Source organism: Mobula birostris, chromosome 1 (genome assembly GCF_030028105.1).
Source record: "Mobula birostris isolate sMobBir1 chromosome 1, sMobBir1.hap1, whole genome shotgun sequence".
Classification (NCBI taxonomy): Eukaryota; Metazoa; Chordata; class Chondrichthyes; order Myliobatiformes; family Myliobatidae; genus Mobula; species Mobula birostris.
Genome location: NC_092370.1, coordinates 220,475,171 through 220,498,246, shown reverse-complemented (window position 1 = coordinate 220,498,246; position 23,076 = coordinate 220,475,171). Strand labels below are relative to the sequence as shown.

Here is a 23,076-nt window from a genome sequence, read left to right as displayed (position 1 = left end):
CTCCTGTCATCCTTTTGTTCTTCACATAATTGAAGGATGCCTTAGGGTTTTCCTTTACCCTACTCACCAAGGCCTTCTCATGCCCCCTTCTTGCTCTTCTCAGCCCTTTCTTAAGCTCCTTTCTTGCTTCCCTATATTCCTCAATAGACCCATCTGATCCTTGCTTCCTAAACCTCACGTATGCTGCCTTCTTCCACCTGACTAGATTTTCCACCTCACTTGTCACCCATGGTTCCTTCACCCTACCATTCTTTATCTTCCTCACCGGGACAAATTTATCCAGCAAGAGATTCCTAAACATTGACTACATGTCCATAGTACATTTCCCTGCAAAAACATCATCCCAATTCACACTCGCAAGTTCTAGCCTTATAGCCTCATAATTTTCCCTTCCCCAATTAAAAATTTTCCTATCCTCTCTGATTCTATCCTTTTCCATGATAATGCTGAAGGCCAGGGAGCGGTGGTCACTGTCCCCCAGATGCTCACCTACTGAGAGATCTGTGACCTGACCCGGTTCGTTACCTAGTACTAGATCTAGTATGGCATTCCTCCCGGTCGGCCTGTCCACATACTGAGACAGGAATGCCAGCAATATCCAGAACCTAGAAGGGAATCAAAAATCCTTAACTGAGAGCAATTTTGCTCCCTAGGTAATTTCTAAGGTAAGGATATGTTCGGCACTGCTTTGTGGGCCGAAGGCCCTGTATTGTGCTGCAGGTTTTCTATGTTTCAATATATGAGATGTGCAGCATTGTAAGTTAAAATAACTTTTCTATTGACAATACTTGTCTTTATAGAGAAGAGACCATGACAAGTTATTTCCCTTTACCGGAACAATGCAACCCTAGGAAACAGTTCGTGCACAAATTCAGATAAATTTATTCTAATTTAAGGAATCTTTTAACCCAAATTTTAGGGAGACCTGCAAGATTAAGGGGGTGGGGTTAATCAGTTGGAGCTGAAGGACTGAACAGAATGCTTTAGCTTCCCTGAGAACAAATGACTTTCAATGTCTGGTTCCCAGGACTTTCTGGCATTAGAGTTTCCTTCCTTGCTTTAGATAGTTTTCATCTTTAAAAATTGTATTTATCGAGAGTTACAGCACAGAACAGACCCTTCTGTCCCAACGAGCTGCACAATCCAGCAACCCTCCTCTTTAACTGTTGCCTGATCACTGGACAATTTACAGTGACAAATTAACCTACTAGCCGTCATGTCTCTGGACTGTGGGAAGAGACCAGAGGGCCCAAAGGAAACCCAACACAGTCGTGGGGAGAACGTACAAACTCCTCACAGCCGACGCCAGAACTGAACACTGAAATCCGACATTCCAAGCTTTAATAGTGTCTCGCTTACTGCTGCCCTACCATGGCACCCAGCTGCAATCTGATTTTGAAGCATGAAGGATGGTCTAATACAATTAATTGCTTGTAAAGCAAAGTCATTGTTGTAACATTGGAAAACATGGCAACCAATGTACATGCAGAATTAACAATTCAATAAATGATCAGATTATTACTTTTTAACTGAAGATACCTTAGGGATAAATATTGACAGCTTCACCAGGAAAACCCCTCATATATTATCTTGAAAATTCTGAAGAACATTAATGCAATGCTCATCTCAAAAGCAAAAGCAACATCTTTGTTAGTGCAGTACTCCTTCAGTAGTGCACTGGAAACCCATCCATATATTGTGCTTAAGTTTCCTGTAAGATATTGTCACCATTTTGTCACAATCAAGCCTAATAAAAATACCACATTTTTCTCTGAAAGCATCGTGATGTAAGCTATTTCTAATGACTTCCAAGTGACGGTAAGGATTATAGCAACGACAATGATCATATTGATTTTTTTGTTCCTCAGAATATGCCTGTGGTTTGGCATCGTTGTTGATGACTCACGCCAACTTTCACAACTGCATATGCTTTGGGCTTTAGTATGGACAGGAATTTTATTACAAAACAGGTTCATATGAGCTGAGTGAACTAACTTTGCTAATATTAAGACCAAGTCACATATCAGCTGAACGTTAAGTCATCTGCAGGCTGATAGCAAAGTGTAATCGGTGCAAAAGTACATACAGTATGATTACAGCACGATACATATTTCCAATGAGCTATACACTGATCCTGAAGAAGCCCAGGATGAGAAAGGTGAAAGACAAGGAGCAAAGGGATTCAACAAAAGAAGGATAGACAATTATTTAAATGATGTGGGTGAAAGTGCTGTCCTACGTTTGATGAGCTGAATGGGCTGTTTCTGCACTATAATATTCCAATGAACAAAACCCACTGAACTGGGGTCTAAATGGTAACTGGAAGCTTTCGGCACCAGGGCTCCTTGTGACCTGTCCATTTGGCGAGGGCACGAGGTGATCCAGCTCCTCTCATTGTTGACTGACTCTTGAATACTTTAAAGAGGTTGGACACGGAAGGGATAGAAGAGGTTGCAACTGAGGTGGATAAATTAGCAGCAGCCCTGAGAGAAATGCCCACTGACCTGTGAAACTCAAAGCTGTGAATTTCTTTGGGCAGCCCTCAGTCATTCTTTGAATGATTGTTGCTTAAGGTGCTGAATGTTAGCGTAAAATGAGCAGGACATGGACATTGTACTCTTAAACCAAAGGCATTATATGGTGCGTAGGACACTGATTCTCATGATAAAAATGCCATTCTGCTTGACATAGGTTTGGGCCCGGCTGTTATTACTTGGTCCCTACTCACTGGGGCTGTAAGTGTCCTAATTCTGCTTTCAGACAACTGCTGTTACGCTTTCTCTGACAGAGCCACTTAAAATTGTTCCTCATTGTCCCTCATCAAATCCTGGTGCCTAGAACCATTTGCCAGATTATGTATCAGTGAAACTATTACTTGTTTGTGTTAACTCTCAAACAGAAACCTCCATCCACCAACAAGAATAAATAAGGAGATTAAACTTCCATAATTTCTTTGGAGACTGAACACTGATCAGTGTTGTATTATGCTGAACTGTTGCATTTGTTTGCAGGTGTAGTGGTTTAATGTGTGACTCAGCAAACAATACGAATTGAAATCAAACATAAATTGTGAGAATTATTCTTTACATGACCTGCCAGAGGTTACTTAACAGTTATGGAGTTGTACAGCCATAGGAGAAGCCTCTTTGACCTAACATGCTCATACCAACCATCAAGATCCTATCAATACTCATCTGTAGCAGCCTTTGGTCTGTAGTGTTCAATGCTTTAGTTGTTCATGTGCTTGTCTTGGTACTTCCCAAATGTGTGGGGTGTACCTGCCAACACAGCCCCTCAACAGTTTTCTCCAGTTTGCAACTGCCCTCTGGGTGAAAAGGATTCTTCTGCACATCCCTTCTAAACTTCTTACTCTTTACCGAACTAAACCTGTGGTTCCAGCTTTTGATACCTCTGCAATGGGAAAAGGTTTCCCCCCACTACCAATTCTATGCCCCTCATATTTTTGTATACAAGCACATAGCAGGTGAAGTTTAATCCTGATTCACATGAGGTAACACATGCTGGAAATACCATTGAAGTTAAGGCGCACATCATGAATGGTAAGGTCTCAGGGCATATTGAGGAACAGAAGGACTTGGCTTGCGAGTTCAAAGATCCTTAAGGTGTCATTACTGGTAGATAACATGGTTAAGCAGGCAAATAGGATTTTGGCTTTGATCGGTCAGGAAATACGGGAGTTTATGCGTCAACTGTATAGAACATTGGAGACACAAGAAAGAACATGCTGGAATGTGGAGCAAAAGGCAAACAGCTGGAGGAACTCAGATAGGCAAGCAGCATCAGTTTCATTTTTGTTTATAAAACTTTGGACAAACTTTAGCTGGAATACTTCCTGCAGTTTTAGTTACCACGCTTTAGGAAAGAGGTGATAACACTGGCGAGGGTACAGAGAAGACTCACCAGGACGTTGCCTGGGATGGAATCGTTCAGTACGAGGAGAAACTGGAGAAGCTGGTTAGACTTTCCCTGGAGGGGAAGAGGTTAAGATACCACATGATTAAAGTATAGAAATTTACGAAGGATAAGGGTAGGGTACATGGCAGAAAGTTATTCCTCTAATCAGAGGTGAATAAAACTAGAAGTCTTGGACTTAGGGGAAAAGGTAAGGGATTTAGAGGGGATCTGAGGGAGACCATTTTTTGCCCAGAGAATGGTCTGCCTGAGGGAATGGTGGAAGCAGAGTTACTAACAGCATTTAACAGGTCTCTCGATGAGCATCTAAATTGTCCGACCTCTGAAGACTATGGTCCAAGTGCTTCAAGGTAAGGTTGATTCAGATGGACATCCAGTGGTTGGCATGGACATACTGGGCAAATGTCCTACTTCCATGCTGTATGACTCTATGATCTCTAATAGGTCCCCTTTTCAACCTTGTCTTGCCAAGGAAACAAACCCAGCCTATCTAACTTCTCCTCTTAAATGAAAGTCTCCAACTCAGGAAGAAAGCTGTGAAATCTTCTCTGGACTCTCTCCACTTCCTTCCGTTAGTAATCAGTTGTCATATTGTTAGTTATTATACATAATACCTTCTCCTGGTTTTTCTCTGAATATGCTAGACGGTTGCATTTCTCTAGACTGGGCAGAAAGTATTATTGTCATTAGTGTATCTCTCCAACAGTCTTGAAACCAGCCATGAAATACCAAGCAACACACACAAAAGTTGCTGGTGAACACAGCAGGCGCCAGGCAGCATCTCTAGAAAGAGGTACAGTCGACATTTCGGGCTGAGACCCTTCGTCAGGACTAACTGAAAGAAGAGCTAGTAAGAGATTTGAAAGTGGGAGGGGGAGGGGGAGATCCAAAATGATAGGAGAAGACAGGAGGAGGAGGGATGGAGCCAAGGTCTGGACAGTCGATTGGCAAAAGGGATATGAGAGAATCATGGGACGGGAGGCCTAGGGAGAAAGAAAGGGGGAGTGGGGAAGCCCAGAAGATGGGCAATAACGGATGGGGTATGAGGGGGAGGTGGGGCATTAACGGAAGTTGGAGAAGTCAATGTTCATGCCATCAGGTTGGAGGCTACCCAGACGGAATATGAGGTTTTGTTGCTCCAACCTGAGTGTGGCTTCATCTTTACAGTAGAGGAGGCCGTGGATAGACATATCAGAATGGGAATGGGATGTGTAATTAAAATGTGTGGCCGCTGGGAGATCCTGCTTTCTCTGGTGGACAGAGCGTAGGTATTCAGTGAAATGGTCTCCCAGTCTGTGTTGGGTCTCATCAATATATAGAAGGCCACATCGGGAGCACCGGACGCAGTATATCACCCCAGCCGATTCACAGGTGAAGTGTCGCCTCACCTGGAAGGACTGTCTGGGGCCCTGAATGGTAGTGAGGGAGGAAGTGTAAGGGCATGTGTAGCACTTGTTCCGCTTACAAGGATAAGTGCCAGGAGGGAGATCAGTGGGGAGGGATGGGGGGAGACGAATGGACAAGGGAGTTGTGTAGGGAGCGATCCCTGCGAAAAGCGGGGGGGGGAGGGGAAAGATGTGCTTAGTGGTAGGATCCTGTTGGAGGTGGCGGAAGTTACGGAGAATAATATGTTGGACCCGGAGGCTGGTGGGGTGGTAGGTGAGGACAAGGGGAACTCTATTCCTAGTGGGGTGACGGGAGGATGGAGTGAGAGCAGATGTGCGTGAAATGGGGAGATGTGTTTGAGAGCAGAGTTGATGGTTGAGGAAGGGAAGCCCATTTCTTTAAAAAAGGAGGACATCTCCTTCGTCCTGGAAGCAAAAGCCTCATCCTGAGAGCAGATGCGGCGGAGACGGAGGAATTGTGAGAAGGGGATGGCATTTTTGCAAGCGACAGGGTGAAAAGAGGAATAGTCCAGATAGCTGTGAGAGTCCATAGGTTTATAGTAGACATCAGTAGATAAGCTGTCTCCAGAGATAGAGACAGAAAGAGACATCAGTAGATAAGATGAAATACCAAGATAAGTTTCTCTTCTGCTCTTTGGTTCCATGAAGGCAATCTTTAACATTGCCCCAAATATGCACGCAAAGTAATGACTGCCCAAAGCCAGTAAATGAGTCATTCCCTGCTTCGGGTTTCATTACATTTCACAGAATTATTGAATGTTGCATAAAAGAAAAAAACATCTGACCAAGGTAACTGTGTTGGCTTTCGACTATCGTGAAATCAGATGAATGATCAGTTGCACATAAACCAATATCAGTTCATCTTAGTCTTTTGAATTTGACGGTGTAGATTGCATATTGAACACACTGATGTGCCCAGGATAAGTACAACAATAGTTACCATTGCCTCAATAGTCAATAACTACTATATACAACTGGTGTGCCATGTATAGGGTAGCCATACCATCTGAAGAAAATAAGAGTGGACCAAAAGAGTATCACTGTCAGCTAAACCCCTGAGCCAATCATGTCTCCACAAAATTACATATTGGTAAATTGGGTTTGCTAATTCAGAATTAGTGGTTAATTCTGGTGCATAAACTGGAATAGAAGTGGGCCAAATGGCCTTTTGAACCTGGGCTACCATTCACAAAGTTCATGCATGGTTGATCATCTACCCTGGCACCATTTTCTACAAAGGCCCCTCATCCCTTGATTCCTTAAATGTTCCAAAGTCTGATGATCTTAGTGTTGAATGAAGATGATGATTGAATATTCACAGTCCTCCTAGCAGGGAATTCCAAAGCAGAACACACAAGATGTTACAGGAACTCAGCAGCATCTATGGAAAACAGTTAACAGTCAATGTTTCGGGCCAAAATCCTTTATCGGGATTGGAAAAAGAGAGGAGAAGTTAAAGTAAGAAGGTGGGGGTAGGGGAGGAAAAAATACAAGGTGGTAGGTGATAGGTGAAACCGGGAGAAGGGGATGGGAGGTGAGAACAGCCAGGAAGTTGATTAGTGAAAGGAGATAAAGTGTTGGAGAAGGGGGAATCTGATAGGAGAGGACAGAAGGCCATGGAAGAAAGGGAAGGAGCACCAGAGGGAGGTGATGGGCAGGTAAGGAGATAAGGTGAGAGAGGGAAACAGGATTTGGGAATGGTGCAAAGTGGGGGGGGGGGGATTACTGGAAGTCTGAGAAATCAATTTTTTTGAAAGCACGGTGTTTGCTACCCAGACAGTATATAAGGTGTTGCTCTTCCAACCTGAGTGTGGCCTCATCACGGCAGTAGAGGAGGCCATGGACTGACATTTCGGAATGTGCATGGGAAGTAGAATTGAAATGGGTGGCCATCGTGAGATCCCCTTTTTTCTGGTGGACAGAGCATAGGCTCCCAATCTGCATTAGGTCTCACCGATATACAGGAGGCCACACTGGGACCACCGGATACAGTAGATAACCCCAAAAGACTCACAGGTGAAGTGTCGCCCCATCTGGAAGGACTGTTTGTAGTCCTGAATGGTAGTGAGGGAGGAGGTGTACAGGTAGGTATGGCACTTGTTCTGCTTGTAATGTTACATACCTCGTGGGTATCTTGTGACTGTCTTATGACCATGATGTAATTGAGTATCTTGTGAGCATGACGTAATGGTCTTGTGATGGTGGGTGATGTAATTTCCCTGCCGGTGTGAGGTCATGTGAGGACATGTCCTCAATGGGTGTATAACAGGAAACCCCTGTTGTTACGCAGTTGATTCGTTGTTTAATTTGTCAGTTACTCCGTTATGCTGCGTATTCGTCTCATGACACAGTTTCGTTTTAAAGTGGAGTTTTAATTTCTATTGGCATTGGAGTGTGAAGACTTTACTAAAGTACGGGAACCTGAAGGATTGTGTAAAGTTGGTGTCGTTTGGCGGTTTCATTCAGGATCGACCTTATTGAATCTTTGTTCAGAAATAGAGGGCTGCATCTGAGATAACCTCTATAAGATCAGGAAGGTTTGTGCAGTGTTCATTTGCCAGGGAAAAGGTCAGTTCCTTTAAGCCGTTTTATTTCCTTCATCGTGAATCCTTTGGACAGAATCAGCAGTAATGTCATGTCTTTGAAGAAATCCATTTCCAGAGAAGTCTCTCCTTATTGACTGTGTCAATCACTTGGACTTTCGAATTTACCACTTTAAGACTGTGTTCGAACTTACCACTTTAAGAACAGTTCCAGAGTTGCCGTATAGCAGTTAACTGCCGGTTAAGTTAGTCGTTTGAATACTTTTTGCTATTGTTGAACAGAGTTTAATAAAGGGTTATGTTTGTTTATAAAACCTGACTCAATTCTATATTCATTGTTGCTGGTCATGTGACAGTAAGGATAAGTACCAGGAGGGAGATCAGTGAGGAAGGACGAATGGATAAGGGAGTCGTGTAGAGAGTGATCCCTGCGGAAAGCAGAAAGTGGGGTGAGGAGGGAAAGCTGTGCTTGGTGGTGGGATCCCATTGGAGATGGTGGAAGCTACGGAGAATTATGTGCTGGAAGCCCCTTTGTTTGAAGAAGGAGGACAACTGGGTAGTTCTGGAATGAAAAGCCTGATACCAAGAGCAAATGCGGCAGAGACGGAGGAACTGAGAGAAGGGGGTGACATTTTTACAAGGGACAGAATGGGAAGAGGTATAGTCCAGGTAGCTGTGAGAATCAGTGGGCTTATCTGTGGTAGACAGACTGTCTCCAGTGATGGAGACAGAGAAATCGAGAAAGAGGGTGGTGTTGGAAATGGACCAGGTAAATTTGAGGACAGGGTGGAAGTTGGAGGCAAAGTTAATTAGTTAATGAGCTCACCATGGGTGCAGGAAGCAGCGCCAACGCAGTTGTGATGTAGCACAAGAAGAGTTGGAGAGTGATACTGGTGTAGGCTTGGAACATGGACTGTTCCATGTAGCCAACAAAAAGGCAGTCATAGCTGGGACCCACGTGAGTGCCCACTGCTATACCTTTTGTTTGATAGAAATGGGAGGAGCCGAAGGAGAACCTATTGGGAGTGAGGACCGGTTCTGCCAAACGGAGGAGAGTGGTAGAGGAGGAGAATTGGTTGTGAATTCGAAAGGTTTACTGCCCTCTAATATAAGAACATTTTCCTCATCCTAGTACTAAATAGCCCACCCCTTATTCTCAAACTGTGCTCCATGATGACAAACTCTTTAATCAGGGGAGATATCCACTCTGTATTTAGCCTATCAAGCTCTTTGAGAATTTTGTTAACTTCCATGAGTTCTCCTCTCATTTCTCTAGACCTAAAGAATATAGTCTAATTCAACTCAGTTTTTGCTCATCTGGCAAAAATATCATTCCAGGAACCAGTCTAACAAATGTTCACTGTGCACTCTTTACAGAAAGTACATTGTTTCTTTGATGAGGAGAATAAGACACTACACAGTACTCAGGATGCAATGTTAGTGCGATCACTCGAGTTGAGTATGATGTTTCCCTGAGAGGTTGTCTATAGAGGTCGATCTGCATTCCACATACTTTGATGCAGTGTGGGCAACAGTAAGTGGTGTTTGTGGTTGGTGGTTTGTTCCCTGTGGCACAGGAAAGGTAGTTTCTCCAAGGCCCTATACAATTAAAATAAGACTTACTTAATCCTGTTTTGAAATACTCTTTTAATAAGGGCTAACATGCCGTTTGTCCTCCTAATCATTAGATGCACTTGCATATTGGCCTTCAGTGACTTGCAGATGGCATAGCTATGTCACTAGGAACCTCAACACTAGCCATTCCTGAACCATTTAATAAATTCTGAGGTCTGCTTTGTGCACCAAGGTGGATGATCCTCGCAGTTCAGAATCAGAATCAGGTTTAATATCACTGGCATGTGTCATGAAATCATGGAAGTTGTTGTTATGCAGCAGAAGCATATTGCAGTACAGAATAATAAAAAGTGTCAATTACAGTAAGAAATATATATAAATATATGAAGTTTAATTAAATAATTAGTGTAAAAAAAGTGGTGAGGTAGTGTAGTCCATTCAGATATTGGATGGCAGAGGGGAAGAAGCTGTTCCTGAATCATTGAGTGTGGGCCTTCAGGCTCTGACATCTCCTCACTGATGGTAGCAGTGAGAAAAGGTTATGTCCTGGGTGATGGGGGTCCTTAATGATGGATGCCACCTTTTTGATGCATCGCTCATTGAAGATGTCCTGGATGCTGGGGAGGCTGGTGCTCATGATGAAGCTGACTGAATTTACAATTTTCTGCAGCTTATATCGATCCTGTGTAGTAGCCACCCCACCATACCAGATGATGATGCAGCCAGTCAGAATGCTGTCCATGGTACATCTGTAGAAGTTTGTGAGCGTCTTCGGTGACATACCAAATCTCCTCACAGTTTACCCAGCTTGTCCAAATTTCTCTGTGCACTCCACTGTACTTACAATCTCATTTGGTTTAGTTCTGACAGCCAACTTGAAAATATGATGCTTGGATCCCTTAGCTAAGTTGTTGATATAGATGCTGAATAGACTAGGCTCAAGTACTGATCCCAGTGGTGATCCACTAGTCACTGGCTGACAATCTGAAAATAATCCATTTATTTCTGTCCTTGTTTTCTGCTCAATAACCAGTTCTTAAACCATGACAGGAGTTGCTGAAGAGAGAATATAGGGAGTTAGGTATAAAGCTGAAAAGCAGGACCTCCAGGGTAGAAATCTCTGGATTGCAGCCTGTGAAATGTGCCAGAGAGAGTAAGAATAGGATGATTTGGCAGATGAATGTGTGGCTGAGGAATAGGATGCAATGAGACTGTGAGGAAGGACAGGGAGATGATAGGGCAAAATTACAGTCTGCGGGATGAGTTGAAGTGTAACATGAGAACAAAATTGTAAATGGCGATGAACACAGGACTGAAGGTGTTATATTTGAATGCACACAGAATACAGAATAAGGTAGATGAATTTGTAGCATAGTTAGAGATTAGCAGGTGTGACGTGGGCATCACTGAGTCATCGTTTAAAGAAGATTATAGTCGGGAGATTAACATCGAAGGATACACCTTGTATCAAAGGGACAGGCAGGTAGGCAGAAGGTGTGGGGTTGCTGTGTTGGTAAAAAATGAAATCAAATGTTTAGAAAGACATAGAATTGGAAGATGTAGAATTCTTGTGGGTAGAGTTAGGAAACTGCAACGGTAAAATAGACCCTGATGGGAGTTACATACAGGCTTCCGGACAGTAGCCAGGATGTGGGTTACAAATTATAATGTGAGATAGAAAAGGCATGTAAAAAGAGTAATATTATGATAGTCATAGAGGATTTCAATATGCAAATTGATTGGAAAAATCCAATTGGTGCTGGATCCAAAGAGAGGGAATTTGTAGAATGCCTATCAGATGTCGTTTTAGAGCCGCTTGTGGTTGAACACATCAGGAGAAAGGCAATTCTGGATTGAGTGTTGAGCAATGAACCAGATTTGATTATGAATCTTAAGGTAAAGAAACCCTTAGGAGGCGGTGATCATGATATGATAGAATTCACACTGCAATTTGAGAGAAAGAACTTAAAAGTTAGATGTATTGGTATTACAGTGGAGTAAAGGGAATTACAGAGGGAAGGGAAGGAAGGTTGACAAGGGAAGTCAAAGACAGCATAAAAGCAAAACATAAGTACTGAAGTTAGATGATTGGGAAGCTTTTAAAAAACAAAAGAAGGCAACTAAATAAGCCGTAAAGAGATACTAGATGAAATACAAAAGTAAGCTACTTGATAGTATCAGCATACCAAGCTTCTTCAGCTATATGCTGAGTAGAACAAAGGTGAGGGTGGGTATGGAACTGCTGGAAAATTGACACTGGAGAGGTAGTAATAGCATATTTTGTGTCCATCTTCATCATGGAAGACACAAACAGTATGCCAGAAATTCAAGAGTGTCACAGGGCAGAAGTGAGCGTAGTTGCTGTTACTAAGGAGAAGATGTTTGGGAAGCTGAAAGCTCTAGAGGTTGATAAGTCACCTTGTCCAGGTGGACCACACCCTAGGGTTCTGAAAGAGGCAACTGAAGAAATTGTGGAGGCATTAGTAATGATCTTTCAAGAATCACTAGATTCTGAAATGGAAAATTGAAAATGTCATTCCACCCTTTAAGAAGGGAGAGGGACAGAAGCAAGGAAGTTATAGGCAGTTAGCCTGACTTCATTGGTTGGGAAGATGTTGGAGTCCATTATTCAACATGAGGTTGTCCATGATGGAATAGTCCAAAGTCAGCATAGTTTCCTTAAGGAAAAATCTTACCTGACAAAATAATTGGAACTCTTTGAGGAAATAACAGGCAGGATAGACAAAGGAGAGTCAGTGGATGTTGTTTACTTAGATTTTCAAAAGGCCTTTGACAAGGTGCTGTATATGAGGTTGCTTAACAAAGTAAGGGTATTACAGGAAAGGTGCTACATGGACAAAAGATTGACTGACTGGTAGGTGACAAAGAGTGAGAATAAAGGGGGCCTTTTCATATTGGCTGCTGGTGAATAGTGGTGTTCCACAGGTGCTGGGGTTTAAAGTTATATATAAATGATCTGGATGGCGGAATGGATGGCTTTGTGGCCAGGTTTGCAGACATTACAAAGATAGGTGGAGGGGCAGGTCGTGTTGAGCAAGCAAGGTATCTGCATGAGGATTTAGGCAGATTGGGGGAATGGGCAAAGAATTAACAAATGGACGTGCATGGTCATGCTCTTTGGGAAAGGGAATAAAGGCATGGACTATTTTCTAAATGGGGAGAAAATTCAAAAATTGGAGGCGTAAAGGGATTTGGGATTCCTCGTGCAGGATTCCCTAAAAGTTAATTTGCAGCTTGAGTCGGTGTTAAATAAGCAAATGCAATGTTAGCATTCACTTTGAGAGGACTGGAATACAAGAGCAAAGTTGTAATGCTGAGACTTTATAAGACATTGGTTAGACCGTACTTGGAATATTGTGAGCAGCTTTGGGCCCCTTATCTATGAATAAATAGAACATAGAACATAGAATCTACAGCACATTACAGGCCCTTTGGCCCATGATGTTGTGCCGACCATGTAACCTACTCTAGAAACTGTCTAGAATTTCCCTACTGCATAGTCCTCAATTTTTCTAAACTCCATGTACCTATCTAAGAATCTCTTAAAAGACCCTATTGTATCTGCCTCAACCACTGTCGCTGGCAGTGCATTCCATGCACCCACCACTCTCTGTGTGAAAACCTCTTCTTCCCATGGAAATAGATGTGCTGCAATTGGAGAGGGTCCAGAGGAGTTTCAGGAGAATAGTTCCAGGAGTGAAAGGGTTAATGTGTGAAGAGAGTTTGATGGTTCTGTGCCTATACTTGCTGGAGTTTAGAAGAATGAGGGGGTAGGGGGATCTCATTGAAACCTATTGAATATTGATAGGCCAAGTTGGAATGGATGTGGAGAGATGCTTCCCATAGTGGGGGTGTCTAGGACCAGACGGCATAGCAGCAGAATAGGAGGACATCCCTTTAGAACAGAAATGAAGAGGCATTTCTTTAGCCAGAGGGTGGTGAATCTGTGAATTGGTAACTGCAGACTCCTGTGGCAGCCAAGTTACTGAGTATACTTAAAGTGGAGGTTGCCAAGTTCTTCATTAGTAAGGGTATCAAAGGTTATGAGGAGAAAGCAGGAAAATGGGGTTGAGTGGGATAATAAATCAGCCATCATGGAATGGTAGAGCAGACTTGATGGGTTGAATAGCCTAATTCTGCTCCTAAGTCTCATGGTCTTATTGTCTAAAACTGTATATTAAGCTTTATTTCACATTCTCTGGTCTTGCTGATCCTTTTGCAAATCCAAATACACCACAAGTATTTGTTCCTCTTTCTCTATTCTGTGAGTCACTTCTTCAGAGAACTGTAACAGATTAGTCAAACATGATTTTTCTTTTGTCACTCCATGCTGACTCTTCTTAACACTTATTCATTTCAGGTATTCTGTAGTCATGCTTTTCGTTGTAGGTAACAGCCATTTTCCCATCACTGGTGTTCAAGTAAAATGCCAGTAGCTTTTTATTTCCTGTATTGTTAAATAATAGGTTACGTGCTGCCATCCAATCTGCAGGAGTCCTTCCAGAAATTACTTCTGATAATCAGAACATCCACTACCGCTCCTCTGTCAAAACTCTGGGATGTAAATTGTTGGAAACCCTCAAATTCATCAAATTCTCCATACTATTTTTTAAATTAATCCAATATTCCTAATTCTTGCTTGATTTTTTTTCCGCTTTTCAGATGTTGTGCCCCTCCTTCTATGAAATCATACAAAATATTAATTCTTTTGCCACCTCTATTCTAAGTTCTCCTGCTTCTGTCTGTAAGGTGCCCAAATTGGTCCCCAGTAGTAAAGCTGTAGAGATATAGCAATGGGAACAGGCCATTAGGCCCATTGAGTCTATGCTTGCCATCAAGCATGCATTTTGCTTTCTATGAAGTCCATGTAAATTTCAAATTCCAAAGTAAATTTGTACCATATAGTACTTTGTGATCCATTTTCTTGCAGACGTTTACAAGAAAAACATAGAAGTACAAAATCTAGAAAAAAGGAAGACTAACCAACATCAGACGTGCAATAAAAAGACAAACAGTGCAAAAATTAAAAAAAAATTAAGAATATGAGTTGTAAAAGAGTGCTTGAAAGTGAGTCTTTAGGATGCAGAATCAGTTCTGAGATGTGATCAGTGTAGTTCTTTTGTAGGCTTTTTATAGTCTTTACTTCATCTTTTATACTTCATTTATCTATAAATATTTTTCCTTTGATCTGATATTGTGCTTCTAGTCAATTTGCAATTAATATTCTGACTTGGTTTTCTTTATCAATTTCTTGCAAATTCCTTTACTTGGTTCTAAAATTGTTGCAAACTTCATGCTAATCCTGCATTTGATAATTTTATTGGCCCCTCCCTTTGATTTAACACTGTTTTTAATTCCTTTGTCAGCAAAGGATGAATCACATTTCCTTTTGAGTTTTGTCTTAAAGCAAAGTATATTTTTGCAACTCAGATAATATTTGAACATGTTGGCTACGCTCTAAGTCCAGCAACAACAAAGCTTCAGTGAATCAGAAACTTCAGTTTTCCTTTAAGTTCATCTTATGAACGGTGAGATGAGCAGGTGACCCAACTTAGCCAATCTGATCAAAGCCTTAAAACTGAGCTGGTAGAACTACATCAGTGAACTGAGGGGTTGCAATATTGGACAAAACCTTCTTGAACTTTATTTGTGAATATAAGTAAAACTGTAATCACCAGGCGTAATGGTGTGCATAGATAACAACTCAAGGACTATACAACTAATTTTGCACTTGTTGCTGCTAACTGCAATAAGATCGTTCAGATGATTGGATTAGATTATGAAGACACTCAGTCCTCGTTTATTGTCATTTAGAAATGCATGCATTAAGAAATGATACAACGTTCCTCCAGAGTGATATCACAAAAGAAAGGACAAAACCAAAGACTAACACTGACAAGACCACGTAATTATAACATATAGTTACAACAGTGCAAAGCAATACCATAATTTGATAAAGAGCAGACCATGGGCATGGTAAAAAAAAGTCTCAAAGTTCCGATCGACTCCCGATAGTAGGTGGCAAAAGGAAGAAACTCTCCCTGCCATAAACCTCCAGGCGCTGACAACTGTCAATGCATGGGAAGCACCTGACCACAGCCCACTCTGAGTCCGTCCGAAAACTTCGAGCCTCTGACCAGCCCTCCGACACCGAGCACCGACCATCATCTCTGCCAAGCGCTTCGACCCCGGCCCCGGCCGCCGAGCAACAAGCGAAGCCGAGGACTCGGAGCCTTCTCCTCCGGAGATTCTGGATCACACAGTAGCAGCGGCAGCGAAGGAGGCATTTCAGAAGTTTCTCCAGATGTTCCTCCGTGCTCTGATGTCTGTCTCCATCAAATCAGGATAGTGCATGGCATCCTACTTGACAGATAACAGATATCATTCACCGAAGTGGCCGCTGCGCACTACGTCGCGCCACCATCTTCCCCTCCTCTGACCTGATGCAGCCTGTTTCTATGTGAAGAGAATGGAAACAAAGATGGGGACGTTCAAAGCTATATTATTAGATTGATGGAGATTGGAGCAACATCTCATGAGATTAGAGGTATGTGGGAAGAACTGAATAATTGTGATGGTAAACAATGGTTCAATTACTTGGAGATGTGACTAGGATGGAACTGAAAGATCACCTGGGATCTCAGCTGAGAGAGCACCAGAACCAATGGAATGAACTGGATTCAATTGGCATGAACTAATTGGGCTGAAGGTTCTTTAGGAAGTTGCAGCAAGGCATGGGTTAAAATAATGCTCAGGCATGGATGGTTTACAGATAGTGTGAAATCAATCCAGGCAAGAGAGGTCTTTGAAGAGCATAGCTTCTCTTTCCACAGCATAAGGCTGGAGCCATTTGGCATACTAAGACAAGATAAAGACGCAAATGAAGGTTTGACTCTTACTATTAGTCAGTTACTTTACTAATTCTGTAATATCATTAGATTAGATTAGATTCAACTTTATTGTCATTGTGCCGAGTACAGATACAAAAGTCAATGAAATGCAATTAGCATCTGACCAGAAGTGCAAAAGAATAGTATTATTTACAAAATAACTGTGAATAAAAAGTAAGTGCTACAGCATACAAATATAAAAGTACTGAGACAGTACAATATGGGTGCAATACTGCTTAGCGCTGTGATGTGAGGTTCAGCAGTGTCACAGTCTCAGGGAAGAAGCTCTTCCTGTGCCTGCTGGTGCAGGAACGGAGGCTCCAGTAGTGCCTACCGGATGGGAGGAGAGTAAAAAGTCCATGGTTAGGGTGAGATGCATCCTTGATAATGCTTTTTGCCCTGCCCAGGCAGCGTTTATGATAGATGTTCTTAATGGTGAGCAATTGGGTGCTGGCAATCCATTGGGCAGTTTTCACCACCCGCTGGAGTGCTTTGCAGTCCGATACGGGATAATTGCCATACCACACTGAGATGCAGTTGGTGAGAATGTTCTCAATGGTACAGTGGTAAAAGTCCGTCAGTATCCTGGGACAGAGGTGAGCTTTCTTGATGCTCCACAGGAAATAAAGGCGCTGTTGCGCCTTTTTGATCATGATTGAGGAGTTCAGGGACCGGGTGAAATCCTCGGAAATGTGGACACCAAGGAATGTGAAGCTTGATACATGCTCCACTACGGCTCCGTTGATGTAGATGGGGACATGAGTGTGGCTCCTAGCATGCCTGAAGTCCACAATAATCTCCTTGGTCTTCTGGGTGTTAAGGGTCAGGTTGTTATCGGCACACCACACGGCCAGGTGCTGGACCTCGTCCCTGCATCTACTGTGTAGATTCTATTGGCTAGTGATACCTATATTATTGCAGTGTGATTGGTGATTGATTATGCAAATAAGGAATTTGAACATTCATGAGGTTACCAGTTGGTCAATATCTGTATCCAACTAATCAATTTCTGTATAAAATTGGAATTCCTTTGTTCAAACTTCAGAAAAGTTTGGTGACAGCAGCCAAGCTATTCTCCTTGTGCATAAGTAAATAAAGTGTGAATAAGGAACGAGTGCAAGTTTTCAGAGTCCAGTTCATCGGCAACAACAGTCTAGTTCCATTCTGTATGTTCTATGATTGTAAAGCCCATATGTAGGTGATGATTGTGTAGCCATCGTCTGACTATTGGGAGATAAAGGTAAACATGCGAAGCAAATTTACACATACTGAAGGACTGCACTGGAGGACGGGAAAGAGGAGACCAGATTGATGACAATGTCACTTCTGTCTAACGGGCTCCAGGGTGTTACTTATCAACTGTTGTTGAGAGTAGAACTGTGATTTTAACACTCGCAGTCCTTTACAAAAGCAACTGGTTGTTTTCTATTCATTGCTCCAACCTTACAAGGGCAGCGAATGAAACCAATGGGAGTGAAAACCAAGAGCGATGCAAATCTCTTTCTGGACCATTTGCTTTACACGTGAACTCCCTGGTCCAAATAAAAATCACAAGAGTGGTTTGGGGGGATTATTGGCTTCAATGCCGCAACCAGGTACAAAAGCAGAGCATTCTGTTAATTCAGTGGATCACGTGGGTGAAATGTTACAACGTCTGGCATATTTTGGAGAATGAATTATTCATTATCCAGATTCCATATAGTTCATATAGTTTCTTGCAATAGCTCCCTTGTCCTGTAGGATCACTGTGCTTAAGTGAAGGTAATTAGCTCTGAAGTCTCAGACATTCCCTGGGGTTTCTAGTCAAAGATGATTTGATTAACTCCCTTCATCTTGAAAGATGTCATGAGAATGTGACAATGAACTTCAAAATGGTTATTTTAATGATAGCTGGAAAATAAGACACATTTTTTCTCCAGGAGTTATATCAATTATATTCCCGCTTGGAAATTTAGAAACTTAAAACCATTAATCATTTTCTTTAGTTTCTCCTTGATTAAGCTGCCAGGCTTCTCAGCAGTAGACACACTTTGCTTTGATTTTCTTTCATCCCTTGAGGTATGCTCTCAGCTTCAGCCCACAGATCTACTAGACACTCAGCCAAGAAGGGCTGGAATTGGAAATGTGTCCACAGTGAATGATGTGGATATGAACCAGGCAGAATTTATGAAGCAGTGATGGTATAGGCATCTAATCTTCTGTCTCTTTACTCAATACATTCACTTCATGCTGATACTTTTCATCTTTCTCTGTCCTCTCTTCGAATTGATATTCTCCTCCTTCCTTACATTAGTTTGCCTATCTCTGGTAACTTCCTATTATTCCATCCTTCTGCAGATGTCCATTCTCACTTTTCTCACCTTTCCTCCTCTGCTCAATAAAATCTTATCCATCTTCCATCCCTCCCCCTCTGAGCTCTTTCTCTTCACTCCTCAATCTGTGCCTCCTTTGATACCATGATCATCATTATGTGACATGTCATATGACATAGACGATCATGGGCTTGACCATGATTAGATTAGATTAGATTATGAGGACACTTAGTCCTTGTTTATTGTCATTTAGAAATGCATGCATTAAGAAATGATACAATGTTCCTCCAGAAACACAGAAACACAGGATAGACCAAGACTAAACTGATAAAAACCACATAATTATAACATATAGTTACAATAGTGCAAAGAAATACCGTAATTTGATAAAGAGCAGACCATGGGCACCGTAAAAAAAGTTTCAAAGTTCCGATGGCCCCATCATCTCACGCAGATGGTAGAAGGGAGAAACTCTCCCTGCTATGAACCTCCAGCGCTGCAAAGTTGCCGATGCAGCGTCCTGGAAGCACCCAACCACAGCCGACTCTGAGTCTGTCCGAAAACTTCGAGCCTCCGACCAGACCTCTGACACCAAGCACCGAGCACCATCTCTGCCAAGTGCTTCGACCCCACCCCGGCCGCCGAGCAACAAGCAAAGCCGAGGACTCGGGCCCTTCCCCTCCGGAGATTTCGGATCACACAGTAGCAGCGGCAGCGAAACAGGCATTTCAGGAGTTTCACCAGATATTCCTCCGTGCTCGCACATCTGCCTCCATCAAATCAGAATTGTGCACGGCACCCTACTTGACAGATAACAGATATTCATCACCGGAGTGGCCGCTGCATGCTGCGTCACGCCGCCATCTTCTTCTCTTGTTCTTGGCAAATTTTTCGACAGAAGTGGTTTGCCACTGCCTTCTTCTGGGCAGTGTCTTTACAACACCCCAGCCATTATCAATACACTTCAGAGACTATCTGCCTGGAGACAGTGGTCGCATAACCAGGACTTGTGATATGACCATCCACTATCTTCATATGACCCTGATCAGGTGGGGTGGGGTGAGCAAAGCAGATGCTACATCTTGCCCAAGGATATCTTCAGGCTGGCAGAGGGAAGAAGCGCCTGTAAGGTTCCCCTAGAGGAGGTGGGATGGTAAAATGTGGGAATATGTGGAGAATATGGAAATTTAATGGGGAAATGGAATTGCTCTGTGGGACAGTTTAAGCTCAATGGGCTCAACGTGTCCTTCAGTGAAACACAGTAGAAGGCATCAAATCATGCATAGCTCACTACAAGGGCAAATGTTATTCCACAGACATGAGACAGATATTGAAGGTGATATCATATGCAGATGGCGCATCCTGTTTGGGTTATAATACTTAAAGAAAGATGTAAATCTTTGTAAGCCTTAACTGGTAAAGGTACAATTATACTGAAATGTAGAATCTAAAATAAGTCATTCATTACTCATCTATAGGCCAAGAATAATCACTTTTCTACACTAGAGTCATAACAGAGATGTATTTCCCCTCTTGCATCTCATTGCATACTCATACCAGAATAGGTATGAGTGTTGGTTTATTATTGACACGTACCAAAATGCCGTGAAAATATTTCATTGGCTTTCATCCAGACACATCATTCCATTGAGGGAGTACAAAAGTAAAACAACGTGCAGAATATAACGTTACAATTACAGAGAGACTGCATTGCATGGGCCTCAATAGAGTAGACTGGAAGACTAAGAGTTCACCTTTGAACATATGAGAGGTCTGTCCAGGAGTCTGATAACAGCAGCTTAGAAGCTACCTGCCTTGAGTATGGGGGTACGTGTTCTCATGCCCAAGAGAGAATGACTGGGGTGAGGGAGAGAGGGTCGTTGATTGCATTGTCCGCGTTTGCGAGGAAGTGGAATGTACTGGCATAGGTTATGGAGGGCAGGCTGGCTGGTGTGACAGACTGGGCCGCGTTCAGAACTCTACTGTGGCTTTGGGGAGAGCAGTCGCAGGGAGTAGTGTAAATCGTTATACAATCTCCACACTTTCTATACCTAACAGCTGTGGCGTGCAAATGGAATCATGTGCAACAATCTACAAAAGGATCACATTGGACAAGTGCTGTCCATGCTGTTGAGTAAGGCCAGCACAGAGAGGAAGAAGAGAATTCTACTCTTCAACATTGGAAGTTAATTGATCACAATGAAAATTTCATTAAGCATGGTATATACATACAAATTACTATTGTTTCCTAGCACTGAACATACTGATAATGTACATATATCAATGTGATAGCTGGGCTGAATAGGCACGTCAAGCACTGACCTACCTGCTTACACAGTAGAATGCTACCATTTTGAAAATATCTTCAAACACCAACAAGGAACCGTCCAAGTACATAACTGCAGAGAAAAGTTGAACAAAATTGATGTTGTCGTCACTAGTATCACAGGCATAAAATATTGACCATCATTAAATGAGACAATTTCTGAATTTTATATGCAATGACTCCAGTTTAATCTTGGTGCTGGAACGGCTGGAGCGAGGTAATGTGATTGGTGGTCACGGTCCTCAGCACAGCAGCGTGAAACCTGGGCAGTTTTAACTCTGAGGCTTTACCATCAGGCCCTGATCCACTTGTCTGCTTGAAACCATAGTACGCTGATTTTCAGCAGGAGGCTACAGCTGGAGAACACATGTGCAGTCTGCTGACTGTAGAGGGTTGGGGGGGCGATGAGGGATTGATTATAGGCAGAGTCTTGGTTGAGAAACTTTTCAACTTTTACTCATTCCTGGTTTAAAAACATTCATTAAAAAATGGAATGTTTACCCTTTTGCAGCGGCTTTACCCTGATTCCCTGGTTGCCCATCCAACTCACTTCTGAGGCTTGCAGTCTTTGTAATAGTTAGGGTTGGTTTACATTTACAGTGGTGTATCACACAGTTCTCTTTCAGATACACCTCTTGCTTGCTCAAAAGAGCAGATTAAAATCATGATCTGCAGGTTTGCAGGAGCTATGATGGGTCTGCCTCAGAGTTAAAGTTGCCTTGGTTCTTTTTTGAGGTTTAAACATGATTGTCTTGGCCAGATGCCTTAATTTAAATGCATACATAAACATTTGTGCAAACCAGTCTTCCTGTTACTGACCCTGTTAAAATTCAGTTCTAAATGTTAATCTCATAAACTATCTGTTTTCCTGTCATTTGACATGAGACATACCACAAAACATGTCTGCCATGAAACTCCACGCCTAATAGGGTTAGCAAAAGAAATTTGAGAAGTTACTGTACAAAATGCCATCATATTGAAAATTTCTTTTGAACTTTTAAAGTAAACAACGAATATACATTGGTAACACATTACAGTGACACTGTTCCTGACAATATTCAACCACAACCTTGAGCAATCCTCTAGGTCTGTTGTTTCTTTCACACTGCCTTTATTAAGAAAGCTTGAAAAGAATGATATAATCAGGAAACAATTATTTTGTATTTACACATATTTGGCATCCCCAGTATGAAGAGAATTGTAACAAAATGTAATCCGGTACTTTTTATTGAATAAATGTTTCTGTCCTGTTTTTTTTTAAATTCTGTTATGCTCTGGTTTCAAAATGGGGCATTCTTAAAGTTCTGCCTTTATTATTCTTTTACCTGCCTTTCTCTTTCACTGTTTTGAATCTCACAAACTTTCTGAGTTCTGGCTTTCTTTTTGTTCCCATTTTATTGTGCACTTTGCTTTCTCCTTGTTGAACACAACCACAGCTTCTGCAGCATCTTCAAGACATGAGGCACTGCAGGCGCTGGAATCTGGAGTGACAAACCCTATCGAATGGAGGAACTCTGCAGGTCCAACAACATTGGTGGCAATATTTCCAAAAGTTGACATTCCTTTACACTCCAACAAATGCTGCCCGACCCACGGATTTCCTCCTGAAGTTTACTTGCTCTTTCAATAGTTCTTTTCCGTCTATTAGTAATGCATCTCAACTCTTATTCTCTCTTACTTTATAGAACTTCAGTCCTCCTACTTATTCTGCTGTCATCTTCTGCTTCCCAGTGTGTATATCAATTTTCTTAGCATCAGATTTCCAATTATATTTTGCCTCATAATGAGGTGTTGTTGTTAAGAAGGGGTATCCATTGTTCAGAACAATAATGTCTCTGTGCCAATACATAGTCACTGTAGCTCTATGATCTTTCAACGTTTGTATCTTTAATTGTAGAATTAGGACTTCTCTCAAAGGAGGCTGAGAGGTAACTTTCAAGAGGCTTATAAAGTTATGAGTGGCGTAGATCGGGTAGATAGCCACTAGCTTTTTCACAGGGTAGGGTCTAAAAATAGAGACCATGAGAGGGGTGTGATTTAAGGACAACCCAAGGAGCAAGTTTTCAGACA

The 23,076-nt window shown here is 42.2% G+C and overlaps 1 protein-coding gene across 1 annotated transcript in view; it reads right to left on the bottom strand.

Moving 5' to 3' along the window:
* The window catches only part of rin3 (Ras and Rab interactor 3), a 123,339-nt gene that overhangs the window by 47,428 nt on the left and 52,835 nt on the right, over positions 1-23,076 (bottom strand). Inside the window, exon 4 of the mRNA XM_072271652.1 lies at positions 21,007-21,079. Coding sequence (XP_072127753.1) covers positions 21,007-21,079 — 73 coding nt within the window. The remainder of the gene's footprint in view (positions 1-21,006; positions 21,080-23,076) is intronic.